Source organism: Arachis ipaensis, chromosome B3, assembly GCF_059453495.1.
Source record: "Arachis ipaensis isolate K30076 ecotype BB chromosome B3, ASM5945349v1, whole genome shotgun sequence".
NCBI classification, from domain to species: domain Eukaryota; kingdom Viridiplantae; phylum Streptophyta; class Magnoliopsida; order Fabales; family Fabaceae; genus Arachis; species Arachis ipaensis.
The window spans coordinates 46,819,568-46,835,644 of record NC_142438.1 but is presented as its reverse complement, the minus strand read 5'-3'; the positions used below and the strand labels follow the sequence as shown (position 1 = coordinate 46,835,644).

Sequence of the window (16,077 nt, the reverse complement as noted above, 5' to 3'; positions counted from 1 at the left end):
GGATTTGGATAATTTTGCTTGCAAAAACCATTTTTTATGGGTACAAATGATAATTTTTGTCTTCGATGGGTAGATATGTCAGCGTCTTCAAATTTTGTGGGTAGAAATGATAGTTTACTCATTTTTATCAAAAGTTTTTTATAATTATTTTTGTAAAATAATTTAAAAAAACTGACACCAAAATGATTCTCTCTATCATAATTTTTTGTAATTACTTTTATCAAAATAACTTTTTATGCTTTCCACTTGTCCAATATTAACGAAGGTTGTGATTTCACAAATTTGTTTCCATAATTTATCATTTTCAATATAAGATTGGAAATGTTTAGACAAATTTGTGAAATCACGACCTTCGTCAAGATTGGACAAGTGGGAAGCATAAGAAATTATTTTGATAAAAATAATTATAAAAATTTATAAGAGAGAGAGAGAATCATTTTGGTGTTAGTTTCTTGAAATTATTTTATAAAAATAATTATAAAAAATTATTTTGATAAAAATAATCATAAGAAATTATAAGAGAGAGAATTATTTTAGTGTTAGTTTTTTAAATTGCAAAAAAATCATTATAAAAAAATCATTTTGGTAAAAATAATAATAAAAATAATTATAAAAAATTATTTTTTAAAAATAAAAATAATTAAAAAATAATTTTGATTTTATTTTTAGAAATTATTAAAAATAATAATAATAAATAATTAAAAATAAAAATAATTATAAAAAATTATTTTAATAAAAATAATCATAAAAATAATAATAAAATAATAATTATAAATATAATTAAAAAATTATTTTGGCATTATTTTTTTGAAATTATTTTTATAAAAATAATTATAAAAATTTATAAGAGAGAATCATTTTGGTATTAGATTTGATTTTCTTGTCATGTGTCAATGTTTTACTTATAAGTCAAATTTATGCCACCCTTAGTCACTAAAACTAAAACCACTAAAGAACTCCCAATATATATATATATATATATATATATATATATATATATATAGGTTTATGCTACGTGTACACCAAAATCAGTCACCAAAGTCAGCTATCAGTATAAAATACATGTTGAAATACAAATACACATTGAAAATAAATTAAACCACCCATATATTTATACACAAATACATTAGTGACTGATTTTAATGACTGATTTTGGTGTACAAATAGCATTTCTATCTCTGGTGTTTGTATTATTTTATCGTACTTATTTAATTATTTTAATTTTTCTAGAAATTCGATCGTGCGCTAACACGATTACAGATTTAATAATAAATATTTAGTTAATTTTTGGAAAAGTAAGTTAATGACGTTTGATTTTCAGTATAATCATAATGTACTGAAAATTAGGTCGTTACATAGACGATGGACATAAGTTGCTTTGCCCATGGATCGACAATGACTGCCGTGAAACACTGGCACGATTTCCTCCTACAGCTCCTCTAGTGTTAGTTGACAATTTTAGAGAACTTTGTTATTCTCTTTTGCGGCACTCAGCTCTTCCACGTGTTTCATTTTCAGCTATAGAACACATGCAAAGTCGACTATTGAAAGACTTTCTAGGACAATCATTATTTCTTGATTTTGGAAATAGATCTGCAAGAAATTTTGACATAGAAGTTATAGCAGTCAAGAAGAACGAAAATTCTATTTCTAGGTAATAACAAGTTTACTTCTGTGTTCTAGAGACTTAACGATAAATGCATTGGATGAATGATCTTTATTTATGTTAACAAATTTCAAATGTCTCATTTATTCTCTTGAAAACATCTTTGTGTATGTTGGCACTTCTTTTCATTCCTACCTTTTTAGTGTAATTTATTAGTGTTTATTTGTAGACTCAAAAGCATACAAGTTTATGTGGTTGGAATCTTCGCCCTGTGCCTTATGTAGGTGATTGCAAGGATACAATGGAGAAATCTATTAAAAAATACAATTATTCTGGATCCTTCTTCGACAACAATTTTGAAACGAATAACTCAAAAGACTCTAATAGAGAACAATTTTGTGGAGCTACTGTTGGATTGTGGACATTCAGCACAGTTCCTTAAATCACTTTGATATTTAATGCCGTTGCCAAGGATTGAACCAAGGTGACGCGGGAATATTCATCCGTATTTTACCACTTTGATACTACTTTATTCAATTTAATGAATCTGATAAAAATATACATAAAATGTGAACATCTAGATGATAAAGCGTTGAACACTACATGCTTCTTTTTTTTACTAAAAATAAGGAGACTTGAACTCTTAACCTTTTTTTTTTTCTCAAAGATAAATATTATTTTATTAATATAAAATAAAAGTATTTTCATAAGGAAGTACAAAAGAATTGGGTATTTCCATTTATCACCAACTGTGACAGAAAGACTAAGAGCTTAAAGAAGAGTAAAGTAAGAGTAAAAAAAATTAGCAGCATCTATCAGGTATGGCTCACGAGTTCATGTACTAAATTGCTGGCTTCTTTCACTATCTCTAGTGTCGGGCTTATTACCTTCTAAAAAATACACCGATTCCTCGCTTTCCAAGTGTCCCAACACAGCGCCGCTATGAGGAGGGTCTTTTGTCTACCGTCGAATTGAGCCGCTGCCCAGGATAAGACTCGTTGCCACCAATTGAAAAAGGTCTCTTCTTCTCTCATCCATAGGTCAGGGGTTATTAAGCTTAGGCTCCATATTATTGAAGACAGGGGGCATTGGAACAAAGCATGAGAAATTGATTCAGCCTTCAACATGCATCTTGGACAAGTGGCAGGAGTGGATGCGAACCGACTGTGAACTTGTTGCAACATCGGAAGCTTTTCATGAAGACTTTTCCATAGAAAAATCTTAATTTTATGTGGTAATTTCAACTGCCAAATACTATTCCAGACTCTGTTGTGTATGTTCTAGGGCCTCAATGAAGTAGGAGAATGAAAGAATTCATAAGCAATTTTGTATCCTGACCCAACTTCATATATACCGGATTTTGTCCAGCACCAATTAACTTCATCCTTCTCCTCTGTTGGTTTGATTGAAAAAATTTTATTGCATATATCAACTGAAAAAATCAACTCAATCAGATTTCTATTCCAACTTCTACCAGGATTTAGTAACGCACTAACGTAATACACTTGTAGATTTGGCAGGATTGTAAGTGCATTTTGAGGGATATTAAGGGGCACTGGTGGTGGGAGCCAGGGGTCATGGAAGATGCGAACATTAGTGCCAGAGCCTATTTTCCATAACAAACCTTTCTCGATCACCTTGCGCCCTTCAAGAACACTTCTCCAGCCTTACGACGGTACACTTCCTATCTCTGCATGTAGGAAATCTATATATCTAAAATATTTAGCTTTGAGCATTCTTGATAGAGTAGAATATAAAAAGATTATGTCATTTGAACTATAACTTGTTGGCAACACTACATGCTTAATTACATAATAAAAATTTAGTAATTAAGTTAATCTTTTAATATATTTTCAAAATGCATGTTTGTTTGTTGCTTCTCCTCTAAAGTCTGATCCTGACAAGTGACAAGTGACAACTGCATCTTCTTCATTTTCACTGCCTTCCAACAGAAATAATTAAAAATATTGTGCATCTCATCTTACCAAAATATGACTAGTCCAAATAAAAATTTGTTGGATTTTTTTTTCTATCGTGTAATATATAAAAAAAAAATTAATTTCTAAAACTAATTAAAAGGACATTATTTTTTCGGATTCACTTCTTTTTTTTTTTTTACCAAAGATAGGAGACTCGAACCCGCAACCTCTTAATTGAGTATGGAAAGACTATGCCATTTGAGTTATTACTCATTGGCTCGGATTCACTTCTTTGTTTTGAGTTTTCGTAAAGTTTTTATGATGCACACAAAATTTGCCCATTGCATCGATAAACTTGGTTATTTACAAAATTTGCTTATGTTATGGTACGATTTAGATGGTACTAATTTTTTTCAATTAATCTAATTTTTTTCAAATAATTTAAAATAAAAATTTTAGTTTAAAATTTAAATAGATATAATTTAAATTAATAATTTAATATAATTTGAGAAATATCTCGTATTGTTATACTCATATAATTAATTATGTTTATTCGACTTTGAAAAAAAATTAACTTTTTGAAAATAATTTACTCGTATTATTTATTCTAATTTAAAAATAATACGAGTATGTTTATTTAAAATTTAAAAATTTTAAATAAACCTATTTATATTAATTTTAAAATTATCTATACTTCTATACTGTGTATAATGAAAATACAAGAAGATTTAGTATTTTAGTATCCAATTTTCTTTTCCTAAAATACCCTTTGTTGTTCATAATTTATAAAAAATATTATTCCCAAAATTTAAACCTATAACCTTTTGTTCATTTATAAACCAGTTACCATATCTACTAATTCAATTTTTATTATTTTTATACATTTATAATTTATAAGTTATAATTTATAATCTATAATATATATAATGGGAATATAAGAATATTTGGTGTCTAATTTTCTTTTTCTAAAATTCACTTCGTTGTATATAATTTAAGAAAACGTTATTTTTAATATTTGAACCTGTGACTTTTTGTTCATTTATAAACCACTTACTATGTCAACTAATTCAATTTTATTACTTGAGTAAAGTATTGTTTTTGTTCCAATCTTTGGGGTAAATTTTAAAGTTATCCTTAATGTTTAAATCGTTCTATTTAAGTCCGTAACGTTTCAAAATTAGTTCAATGTTGTCCTATCATTAGGGATCCGTTAACAGAATTGACAGCAGGACAAAATTGAGATGATTTTGAAACGTTAGAGACTTAAATAGGACAAAAACGTTAGGGACAAAAATAAGATATAAAAATAAATTTTAATTTTATTCTTTAATAATATCAATTTTTTATGGTACATAGTTATTCAATTATTTTTTAATCACATCTAAGTAAATTACACTTAATCACATTACTTTCATTCTAAATAAATTTATTTTTTTTTATAATTTTACTCTTAAAAATTTTTACTTATCATGAAAGATTTTTATAATTTACTTTTACTCATCATTTCTATAATTCTAAATAAAATTTTTTATAACTTATTTTTATTACTCATAATTTTTTTACTCATAATTTTTACCACATGCAGAAAAAAATACTCATATTCTTCATAATGTTGTATCACCACACACTCTCCTTTATATTAAAAATAAAAAGCATCAAATAATCAAGTGCGTTTATTTTTATAAATTAAATTAAATTATTAATTTAAATTATATCTATTTAAATTTTAAATTAAAAATTTTATATTTACAATTTTAAATTATTTGAATAAAATTGGATTAATTAAAAAAATAAAAATATACTAATACCATCCAAATCGTAAGCAAGTTCGTTGAACTCATAGACCAACTTTATGTAAATAGGCAAGTCCGCTATTTTAATAGACGAATTTTGTGTGCATTGCAGAAGTTCTCTCTCTATTAAACAAAGCTTATGAAAAGACAAAATAAAAAAAAAAAGTAGATTCTGGAAAATAATGTCCTTTTAAGTTGTTTTGAAAATTAAAGTCTTTTTTATTATACATTTTATGAAAGTGAAAAATCCAAATTCTGTATGCTTAAAACTCCAATTGAGCAGGGAAGTCAAATAAAAAATAATAATAATTATACACATATGCTAAATTAGAGATAATAAATAATGTATGTACATAAATCCGAAAATCATAAGTTACTAGTCTAGGCATGAATGACATTGGTCAGAATGAATAGTTAATATTGTTTACTTCTCTAGAGTAATAGTAACACATGTGGTGGTATCAGTTTTCTCTGAAATTAGCCTAAAATGACAAATTCCACAGCAGCACAGTAAGAACTACATTTACACTAAGAATCAACCATACATCATTGAATACAAAACTTGAAATTCCAAAAGAGGTTTCTACAAAGGAATCCTCATCGTAACTCCCTTCACTCATCTCAAAATTCTCAACTGTTGAAACTCCCTCAGAATTAGTTATTTCCTGTAAACAAGGTTTCACACTATAAGGCACTGGTGTCACTTGTTTGGCAACGTAGCACAAGTTTTCATTATTGTTCCAAGCAGCAAACCGCCTTCCCAATTTCCCATAAAACTCTTGTGAGAATTCAAGTCTCCCTGTCAAGTTGTTTCCATTGACATGAAGAGCTTTAAGACATGGCAGGTTCTCAAGATTCCTAGAGAGACTTCCATTAAGGTTGTTGTTGCTAAGGTCAAGAAACCTTAGCCTTTTCATTTCTGTTATGGACTCTGGCACACTACCTTCCAAACCCATGTTGGAAAGGTCCAAAGTCTCAACTTTTGTGAAACTTCTCCACTTTGTTCCCAAGAGATCACCCCCTATTGGATTGTTAGACAAGACCATATCTTTTAAGGAAACAAGTTCTTTGATTGTCTCAGCCAAACCACCAATAAGTTTGTTATGACTCACATCAAGTAATGTGAGATGCTTTAGCCTTCCAAGCTCCATTGGCAACAACCCTTCAAGCACATTGTTGCTCAAATCAAGCTTTAGAAGTGAACTCCAAGATCCAACTATTGGTGGTAGTGAACCTGAAAGATTGTTCCTGCTTGCATCAAATATCAAAAGCTCAGAAAAGCGTCCATAAGTGATTGGAACCTCACCAACCAAGTTGTTTCCAGCAAGGACTAGTTGTCTCAACTTAACCAAATTGCCGATACTTCGTGGCAATTCACCTGTGAGACTATTTTCCAGCAAAACAAGAGATTGAAGGCTTCTAAGGCTTCCAATTGTGGATGGAATGGTGCCAACAAGACCAGGGTTTGATCTGAGTATCAAAGATTCCAAACTTTCTGAGAACTTCTCCCAACCTGAAATTGGGAGTGTAACTGGATTTTTGTTAGGTGAAAGAAAGCAACTGGTTAATGAGAGAACTTTGAGGTGCTTGAGCTTGAATAGTTGTTCTGGGAATTTAGCATCATTGCTGCATATGAGAGAGTTGTCAAAAACTTGTCCAAGGTTCACAACAGTTACATACCAGAATCCATCATCATATAGTTCACATGAAACTCCCTGCAAATTTATTCATGAAATCAAAAAAAGAAACTATAAAGAATGCAATGATAGCAGGTAAAAGTAACATTTTGACATTCAACACAGTTTACTAAACACTGTTATTACTGTTCCATTAAAGTTTTGACTTCTGAAAAACAAAAAGAAGAAACAGTAGAAACATTGTTGTGTTCAGAATTTCAAACCTGTATTGGAGTCCAGCCACAAGGATCTGGATAAAGGTCTGAACCATTCCACCATTTTCCTACAAAACCCTGAATCACATTGTAGATGACTTGCTTCTCTTTCTCATCCATTGGTGACAATGAAGAAGAGTCTTGCCCCTCACAAACACAAAAAAGCAAAACCATGAGGAACATAAAACAAACAGCTTGTGTGCACTTCCTTGATATAATCCTAATAGCCATAAATATCACCCAATCAAACAATCAAGTCAGAAAAATTTAGCTCAGGAAATTGTGAATTTTATCAGAATAAGTATAGCAACTATGTGTTAATAGTAACACTTGTACTCAAAAGGACGGAAATGGAGGCAAAGGTAATAACAAGAGTGGTTCTGAAAATTTGAGTATAAAATGGTTAAAAAACATTCATGGGGTAGAGAGGTAAATTGACCAATAGGGTTGTGGCGAAGAAGTTCAACAGTTCAGGCTAATGCATGTGCATGCGCATTTTCATGTGCCTTTTCTTTTCTTTAGTTATTATTGTTCAACTTGTTATTGACCATAATAATTTCTCTAATATTTAATTCCCACATGGTTATAGTTTGAATGGGGGAAGGGCCTTAAATGAATGAGGGAGAAGCAGAGGAAGATTGATCCAATTATTAAAGCAAAGCTTCAAAAACTTTTGAGAATAAACCGGATAATCTAAAGATTTTTAATTTAAAAAACAAATATAGTATTTAATTTAGAAAGAATATAACTTGCAGTAGTAGAGCATTCAAATTTTCAATACTTGTTTGAAGGGATAAATGTAGGGTGTTCATAGACCGGATCCAATTCACATATCTGCTACGTTTATTCGAAAATTATGAATATCGATCCCATCCGTAAGACTATCAGATCGGATCCGATCCGCATACTAATAAGATCGGATTCCGGATTTTATGTAGATATTCGCGGATTCACAAAAATAAATAAATAAATAAGTAAATATTTTTTTATATTTGATTTTAACTAATAATTATCATTATTTTTTTATTATTTAAAAAAAGTATGTTTAATATTATTTTAAAAGTAAACAACTAAACATGTTTAAAAGAGTGAAAAAAAACAATTTTATTGATATTTTTTAATAAAAATAAGTTTTTAAAAATATTTTTATGTTTTGCGAATATATCCGAAATCCGATTCACACACCGATCGGATCCAAACTTAAAAATCGCGAATATCGAATCTTATTTGATGATTTTAATGCAGATCGAATCGATATTTTAATCATATCAAATCTAATCTGATTCGTTCACTCCTTAATAAATAAACTGCCCATTCTCGACTAACCCAAGTTAGTTTAAGAAAAAACACTTAATCAAAATATATATAAAATCTAGACATTATTCTAGATCCAACACCTCATTTTTCAACTTCAATATCAGTTCTTTAAAATGTTCTTTGTTGAAAGTTGGTGGTCACATTCAGTAGTTACGCATGTATATTTATTCTGCATTAAAAAAAAGTCAGGAAGACAATAAATTTTTTTTGGTAAAAAGATGTTATCATTATTATTACTAATGTGTCAATCCTTATTTTTATATATGTTATTGAAAAAGTGTAAAATAGTAATTTAGTCATTAAGATAGTTAGTAAGTTCTTTAATTTAATAGTTAATTGTTTCCTATTCAAATTTAAGGAATACTTTTTTCACTTAAAAAAAATCGAAATACAAATATTCATTATATATAATATAAATTATTATTATTATTATTATTATTATATAAAAAAATTAACCATCGTCATTATATATTCTACAGTTGTAAAATAATTGATAAGAAAAAAAATTCATAAATTGCTAGTTATTTATATATAATATTTGTAAAACTAAAATTAAATCTTGTCAAATCTATTATATTTTTGTTATTAATTTTACAATTAAAATACACCATATATTTTTCCTTTACTTCATTACAATTGAAATTAAATCTTTTCCTTTAAAATTAAATAGTTCTCTTTTTCTTTTTCCTTTTCTCTAACTCTCTCATTTATTTACTCACTTTATCTCTTTCATATATCATTATTAATGATTAATTACAAATTCGACAATATAAAATGTATAACATAAAATTTTCTAATTACAATTAAAATTAAATTGAAATTGAAATATAACTATATTATATTACTAATTTAATAACTAAAATGTGTCACATGACACACTTTCTTTAAAATTGAGATGAAATATTTTCTTTCAAAATTAATAAACCTTCTTCTTCCATCGTCTTATCTACGTCTCTCCCATTCTTTATTTCTCTTTACCCTTTCTATTCTATATATAACCTTAGAGTACTAATTACACAAATCAATCTCTAAGGATTTTAAAAGCGGACATTTTAGTCCCAAAAAAAAATTAATACACACAAATCAGTCTTCAACCTTTTTTTTCTGTCAATCATAACAGTTCCCAGTCTATTTTTTGACGTGACTCACTAACAGAAAATCCTAAGTTGGCACATAAACATGTACATGTGGCAGTTGAGTGTCCACGTATTCGAGAAGGACAAAACAGTCCTTGGCCTTGTAATCAAAACAGTGTCATAAGATGGCAATCCCCTAATCCCTAATTCACAAATTGCGATGCTGTTCTCCCCAACAACAATGGTTTCCAAGACTAACATGCTCTAACTTACACACCCACTCCTGCGTCTTCTCCTTTCAATCTAATACTGACACAGACACACACAACCCTTACTCTCTCTCTCTCTCTCTCTCTCTCTCTCTTACTCCTCTTCACCGCAACTTCAATCCCCCAATTGTCACCGCCACATCCACACAAAGCAACGTCGAGGGAGCACACATTTTCTAGAAGGTTCCACCCGCACTCTCACCACCGTCTTTGGGATGGCCCAACTCACCCTCAAAACCTTCTGCCATCAGCTTCTTCCGATATGTCTATGTCTTCGGTGGGGCTTTTATTCATCGCATCGCTGTAGGATCGGACAGGGCTCACAAGTTCCTGAACACGCCACTGACATTGGTGGCGGCAGGGCTGGAAAAGTGACAGGATATATATAATGGAGTTCTGATGGTTAGAGTTCTACTGAGTTAGTTTCCAAATATCCTGTGAGAGAGACAACCACTGTCCGTCATCAGAAACCTGTGGCGGTGATTGGAGGAATGCCGAGATACTCGTCGACAGGGGCGGATACACGGAGAAGCCAGGAGACGTCGCCAGCAAAATTCTTGAGCTGTGACAACATCTTGCGAAACGCGGCGGCAGGGATGATGGTGAGACACGCTTTGATGAACTTGGAGGTTTCAATTCCTAGAGATGAAAAACTAGGGTTTTATGAGGAGCTTTAGTGATGAAGAACGAGACCTCCATTAGGAACAACACCGTTTTTTATTACAAGGCCAAGGACTGTTTTGTTATTCAACTGCCACGTGTGTGAGTTTACGTGCCAACTCAACATTCTCTGTTAGTGAGTCACACTAATAGACTAGAGACCATTATGTCTGATAGAAAAAAAGGTAGAGATTGATCTGTGTATTAATTTTTCTTAAAAACTAAAATTTTCGCTTTTAAAATCCTTGGGAATTGATTTGGGTAATTAATCTTATCTTTGTAATTTATATTTTATATTATATATTACTAATTTAATATATCAAGAGATATTTTTTCATTACAATTAAAATAAAATATTTTTTCTAAAATTAATAAACTCCCCTTCTCCTTCTTCTTCTTTATTTTTATCTTTCATTCATTATCTCTCTCTATTTTTTTATTTAAAAAAAATAAAATTTATAAAATAATATCATTTAAATAAATTCATAAAATTATAAAAAATAAATTAAATTTATAATTAAATATGATTAAAGAATGATCCCATAATATTATTCATATAACAAATATATTATTATTATTATTATTATTATTATTATTATTATTATTATTATTATTATTATTATTAGTTTTTTATTTAGTTTTAAATTTTTACCGCTTATTTTTCTAATCTATATTTGCACTTCTTTTTCTTCAAATATTTATTACATATAATTTGGAGAGAATACTAATGTTGTAATTAATAATTAGAATCAAGATTCAATTATTTCAAAAAAATTAATTTTGAGTTAACTTTATAACTATTAATATAAATTTTTTTATACTAATACCTAATTATATTTATATATAAATAGAAATTAAAAAAAAATATTATTTTTAAATAATAAACATAAAAATTAATTATTTTTATATCCAACAGACTTAATATCTAATCAAATATAAAATATACACATTAAATTTTTTAAGTTTTAGATAATAAATATTAAAATTAATTATTAATAAAAAATTAAATTTTTTCATATAAAAATAACAACTAAAAAATTTGTTATTTAATTTTTTAATTTACAGAAATATTAATTTTTTAGTAGATAAAATTTTTTTTTTTTTGACAATTTTTTTATAAAAATAGTTTAATTTTATAAATCTTTTTTACTATAATTTATCATATCAGAATAAAACTGATATAATTTTAAAAAAAATTATTTTTGTAATGTTATTATGACCAAAATACTAGTAACGAAGTAAACGTGATTGGAATGGTTGTATTGAATACTAATTAGTAGATTTAGCGTTGCACGCATTATTATATGATCATTTTGCATAATTTATGAGGACATTATGAGGAAGGTACTGTTGGAATCAACGATGACAAACTAATGAACATTACTGCTCTGATTTATAAGATACAAAAAGATACCATAAATATACAGAATGATATCTAAAACGATTATATTGTGAGTGAGTTCGGTTGGAACTTTGGGGCACCATATAATTCTTATCTTTTATGCTTCTATCTCTATGTAACAATCACATGCATATATTTGAAATATCAACTTGTTCTGGTCCGGCTCAGTTGGACCTGTGTCCAAGTCCGCTGACCCGACGAGTTGGAAAGATCCGAACCAAGTAACCTAGGCGTCGTCACCCCTTCTACCTGGCACCTGATAGTTGGGGAAGGAAGCTTTTTAGAAAGTGGGTCTTTTCAATATGGGACTCGTCCTAGTACAGACTACATAGGAGGAGGGTCCTACCCCTCTCCCGGAGGTATGTCACTTAACCCTCACTTTTTCTGCCGCCTTGTACGGATTCTGACTTGAACGTCGGAGTCCCTTTTGCAGGTGGCTCTCCCCTCACCACTTCATCAGCCCGGGAGATCCTCGAGCTCCATTCCTCTCCCTTCAACGTTTGCTCGGAAGGTCCAATCACGCACGAGCGACCCGGATCCAGGTTCCCCATCACCCCCGTGTATCCAGGGCATCCGACCTGTTCAGGAACTGACCGAACATTGGCGCCGTCTATGGGACCTCTGCGTGAATGGATTTTCTTTTGGGTCCAGTGGAAGGGCAAAAGGGAAGCGAGCCGCACGTAGAGAAGAACGCTCACCGAACCAGTAGGGTGGCCTCCTTGGCTTCCTCCCGCGAACGCACGAGATCCCCCTCCCGTGGGAATGAGCTTCCCTCCCATTCCCGGGAAAGGCGTCCTTTCGGAGGAATGGGAAGTGACAACGCGAGAATAATGTAGGAGTTGTGCCACAGGGTGCAAAACCTTGAGAGGAAGCTGGCGACCAGGGAGCGCTACCAGCCCGGCCCGAGTGAACCTCGTGTCCGATCTCCTCAAAGGAGAGGGGAAACCCGAGGAAGAAGTCCACGAAGGAACCACGCCAGGCATACACTGGGTTCCCGATCCCCCCGACCCGCGTGGAGTCAGAAGGCCAAGGGAAAAGTAGGGAAATACCGAGGAGGCGATAAAACCCCATAATCTACACTCGGCCCTTAGCGACTCACGCTGAGGAGGAAGACCGAGAAGAGAGTAGGGAGAGACCGAGAAGGCGACGAAATCCCATAATCATGGGAGCAACCCCTTTTCACCACTCCATTCCTGAGGTCCAGCTGCCAAAACATTTCAACAAGCCAACGGACATGAGATACGACAGAACCCAGGACCCCCAGGAATACCTAACGGCCTTTGAGGCCAGGATGAACCTGGAGGATGTGGGTGATGAGGTGAGATGTCGCGCTTTTCCCATGACCCTGGTAGGACCGTTAATTCGATGGTTCAACGCGCTCCCTCAAAAGTCCGTGATGACTTTCACGGATATAACCCGTGGCTTTCTAGCACAATTTACCACACGCATTGCCAAAGCCAAGCACCTGATCAACCTTCCAAGGGTGACCCAAAGAAATGGGGAACCGACTAGGAAGTATCTTGATAGGTTCAACGATGAGTGCCTAGAGATTGATGGCTTGACCAACTCGGTGGCCAGCTTGTGTCTGACGAACGGGCTGTTAAATGAAGACTTCAGAAAATACCTCGCTACCAAACATGTGTGGACCATGCAGAAAATTCAGAATATGGCGAGAGAATACATCAACGACGAGGAGGTCAGCCAAGTGGTGGCGGCCAACAAATGGCAGCCCGCCCATCTTCCTAATCGCCAGCCCGGAAACGGGGAAAGGCCCAAGGAGCACTCCAAGGACGGAGGGCCGACTAAACCCTTCAAACCTTTCCCACGAGTAAGAAGAATCACAAACTATACTCCTCTGATGGCCCTGATCGTTGAGGTATACCAACAGATAGCCGACAAAGGCATCTTGTCAAAAGCCCGCCAGCTCAAGGACAGAACTGGCAGAAACAAGAATCTCTACTGTGACTACCACAAAGGTTTCGGCCATAAAACCCAAGACTGCTTTGACTTGAAGGACGCTTTGGAACAGGCAATTCGTGAAGGCAAACTGGCGGAGTTCTCACAGTTCATAAGAGAATCCAGGAGGCAAGAGCGCGACCGATCTGACGATGACAGAAGCCGTGTTGTGAAGCCAAGGCAAGAGCCTGAAGAAGACAACGACAGCAGCCTCACTGTTGTGAATCTCATAGTCGAAAGAGACATAGCATCGAGATCGAAGTCAGCAGCAAAGAAAGACGCCAAGATTCTGGCCGTATCATCAACTAACCATGGACCCTCCCTCAGGAGAACCCCAAGGATATCATTCGGAACAGAGGACCAATGGTTCCACAATATCCCGGAGAACCCGCCCATGGTAATCACGGCAAGAGTGGGAACGGGTTTGGTAAAGTGAATTCACATTGACACCGGCGCTGACTCCAACATTATGTTCCGAAACGTGTTTGACGCCCTGGGCCTCCACTTGAAAACTCATCAGTACGGGTGGTTGGCCTAGGAGATAATTTTATAAAATCTGACGGGATAGTCTCCCTCCTAGTCTCCATAGGAGGAGGTCAAGGAAAGAGGTCGCTAATGGCGGAGTTTATCGTTCTAAGGGACTCTACGACTTACAACCTTATCTTGGGGAGAAAAACAATCAACAAGTTCTGTGCGGTAATATGCACTAAGCTGCTGATCATGAAGTTTGTAGCCGATGATGGATCGGTGGGATCCCTTAGGGGAGACCTGGAAACGGTGGTCGTGTGCGACAACGCCAGCCTTTCCCTAAGGAAGAAGTCGAAGGAGGCGTCTGGGGTCTTCCTAGCCTACCTAGACGCTAGGATTGACGACAAACTGAGACCGGAGCTTGAAGGAGACTTGGAAAAGTTTAGGGTCGGGGACTCGGAGGACAAGTTCACTTTTGTGAATAAGAACCTCCCCCACAATCTGAAAGACCTTTGATAGAGATGATTCGAGCAAATGGCGACTTGTTCGCCTGGACACCTGCGACATGCCGGGGGTCGACCCTCAGCTTATGTTGCATCACCTAGCCGTGAAAGCAGATGCGAAGCCCGTAGCCCAACAGCGAAGGAAGATGTCCTAGGAGAGAGCTAATGAGGTGGCCAAGCAAACGGCCGGCTTGCTACAAGCAGGGTTCATCCGGGAACTAGACTACTCGACCTGGCTATCGAATGTAGTCCTAGTCAAGAAAGCCAACAGGAAGTGGAGGATGTGTGTAGACTACTCTGACCGCAACAAGGCATGCCCTAAGGACTCCTTCCCCCTCCCCAACATTGATGCTTTAGTGGACGCGACCGTGGGATATCATTTTCTGAGTTTCATGGACGCGTACTCTGGTTATAACCAGATACCGATGCACCAGCCGGACGAGGAGAAAACGGCGTTTGTAATGCCAGGTGGCACTTACTGCTACAAGGTAATGCCATTCGGATTGAAGAATGCGGGAGCGACTTACCAAAGGTTGATGAGCAAGGTTTTCAGTGACCTGATCAGAAAGTCGGTAGAGGTGTACGTAGATGACATTTTGGTAAAAACCGGCCAATCGGGAGACCTAGTCGATGACCTAAAGGTTGTGTTCACGTCTCTCCGGAAGCACAACATGAGGCTTAAGCCTCTAAAGTACGCCTTTGCCATGGTAGCCAGGAAGTTCCTGGGTTTCATGATAACCCAGAGGGGGATTGAAGCCAACCCTGACAAATGTGAAGCTATTTTGCGAATGACAAGCCCGGGGTGCATCAAGGATGTACAGAAGTTGGCCGGGAGGCTCACAGCCCTATCTCGTTTTCTCGGGGCATCGGCGGCCAAAGCCCTTCCATTCTTCAACCTCATGAAAAAAGGAATAGCTTTCGAATGGACCCTAGCATGTGAAGAGGCTTTCAACCACTTCAAAAGCATACTTTCGGCACCACCAATCCTTGGCAAGCCCAAGGACGGCGAGACGCTATTCTGTATTTGGCAGTAACGGACGAAGCCTTGGCGGTCGTCCTTGTCCGAGAAGAAGGAAGGGTCCAACAGCCAGTCTACTTTATAAGCAAAGCATTGCAAGGTGCAGAGTTAAAGTACAGCAAATTGGAAAATCTAGCCTATGCACTACTGACCTCGTCCCGAAGGTTGCGGCAATACTTCCAGGGACATCAAGTAATCG

General features: G+C 34.3%; 2 protein-coding genes and 1 pseudogene across 2 annotated transcripts; 2 read left to right on the top strand and 1 right to left on the bottom strand.

The window, feature by feature from the left end:
* Positions 1–5,757: 5,757 nt before the first annotated feature.
* On the bottom strand, positions 5,758–7,751 carry LOC107634413 (uncharacterized). Its single transcript, XM_016337923.3, has 2 exons — positions 7,219–7,751; positions 5,758–7,033 (listed from the first exon to the last, which is right to left on the bottom strand). The coding sequence occupies exons 1-2, from the start codon at positions 7,438–7,440 to the stop codon at positions 5,801–5,803; spliced, it is 1,455 nt and encodes a 484-aa protein (XP_016193409.1). The 5' UTR covers positions 7,441–7,751; the 3' UTR covers positions 5,758–5,800.
* A 1,954-nt stretch (positions 7,752–9,705) lies between these two features.
* Positions 9,706–10,354, top strand: LOC148570512 (ylmG homolog protein 1-1, chloroplastic-like; annotated as a pseudogene).
* A 2,741-nt stretch (positions 10,355–13,095) lies between these two features.
* On the top strand, positions 13,096–14,325 carry LOC110269456 (uncharacterized). Its single transcript, XM_021117286.1, has one exon. It carries the CDS (start codon positions 13,096–13,098, stop codon positions 14,323–14,325), a length of 1,230 nt encoding a protein of 409 aa, XP_020972945.1.
* Positions 14,326–16,077: the final 1,752 nt, after the last annotated feature.

Bases quoted from the DNA above. Each gene is read 5' to 3' on its own strand.
- LOC107634413 (XM_016337923.3), bottom strand. From the start codon at position 7,440: ATGGCTATTAGGATTATATCAAGGAAGTGCACACAAGCTGTTTGTTTT. The intron at 7,034-7,218 runs GTTTGAAATTCT...ATAAATTTGCAG, and splicing joins GTGGCTGGACTCCAATACAG to GGAGTTTCATGTGAACTATA.
- LOC110269456 (XM_021117286.1), top strand. From the start codon at position 13,096: ATGGGAGCAACCCCTTTTCACCACTCCATTCCTGAGGTCCAGCTGCCA.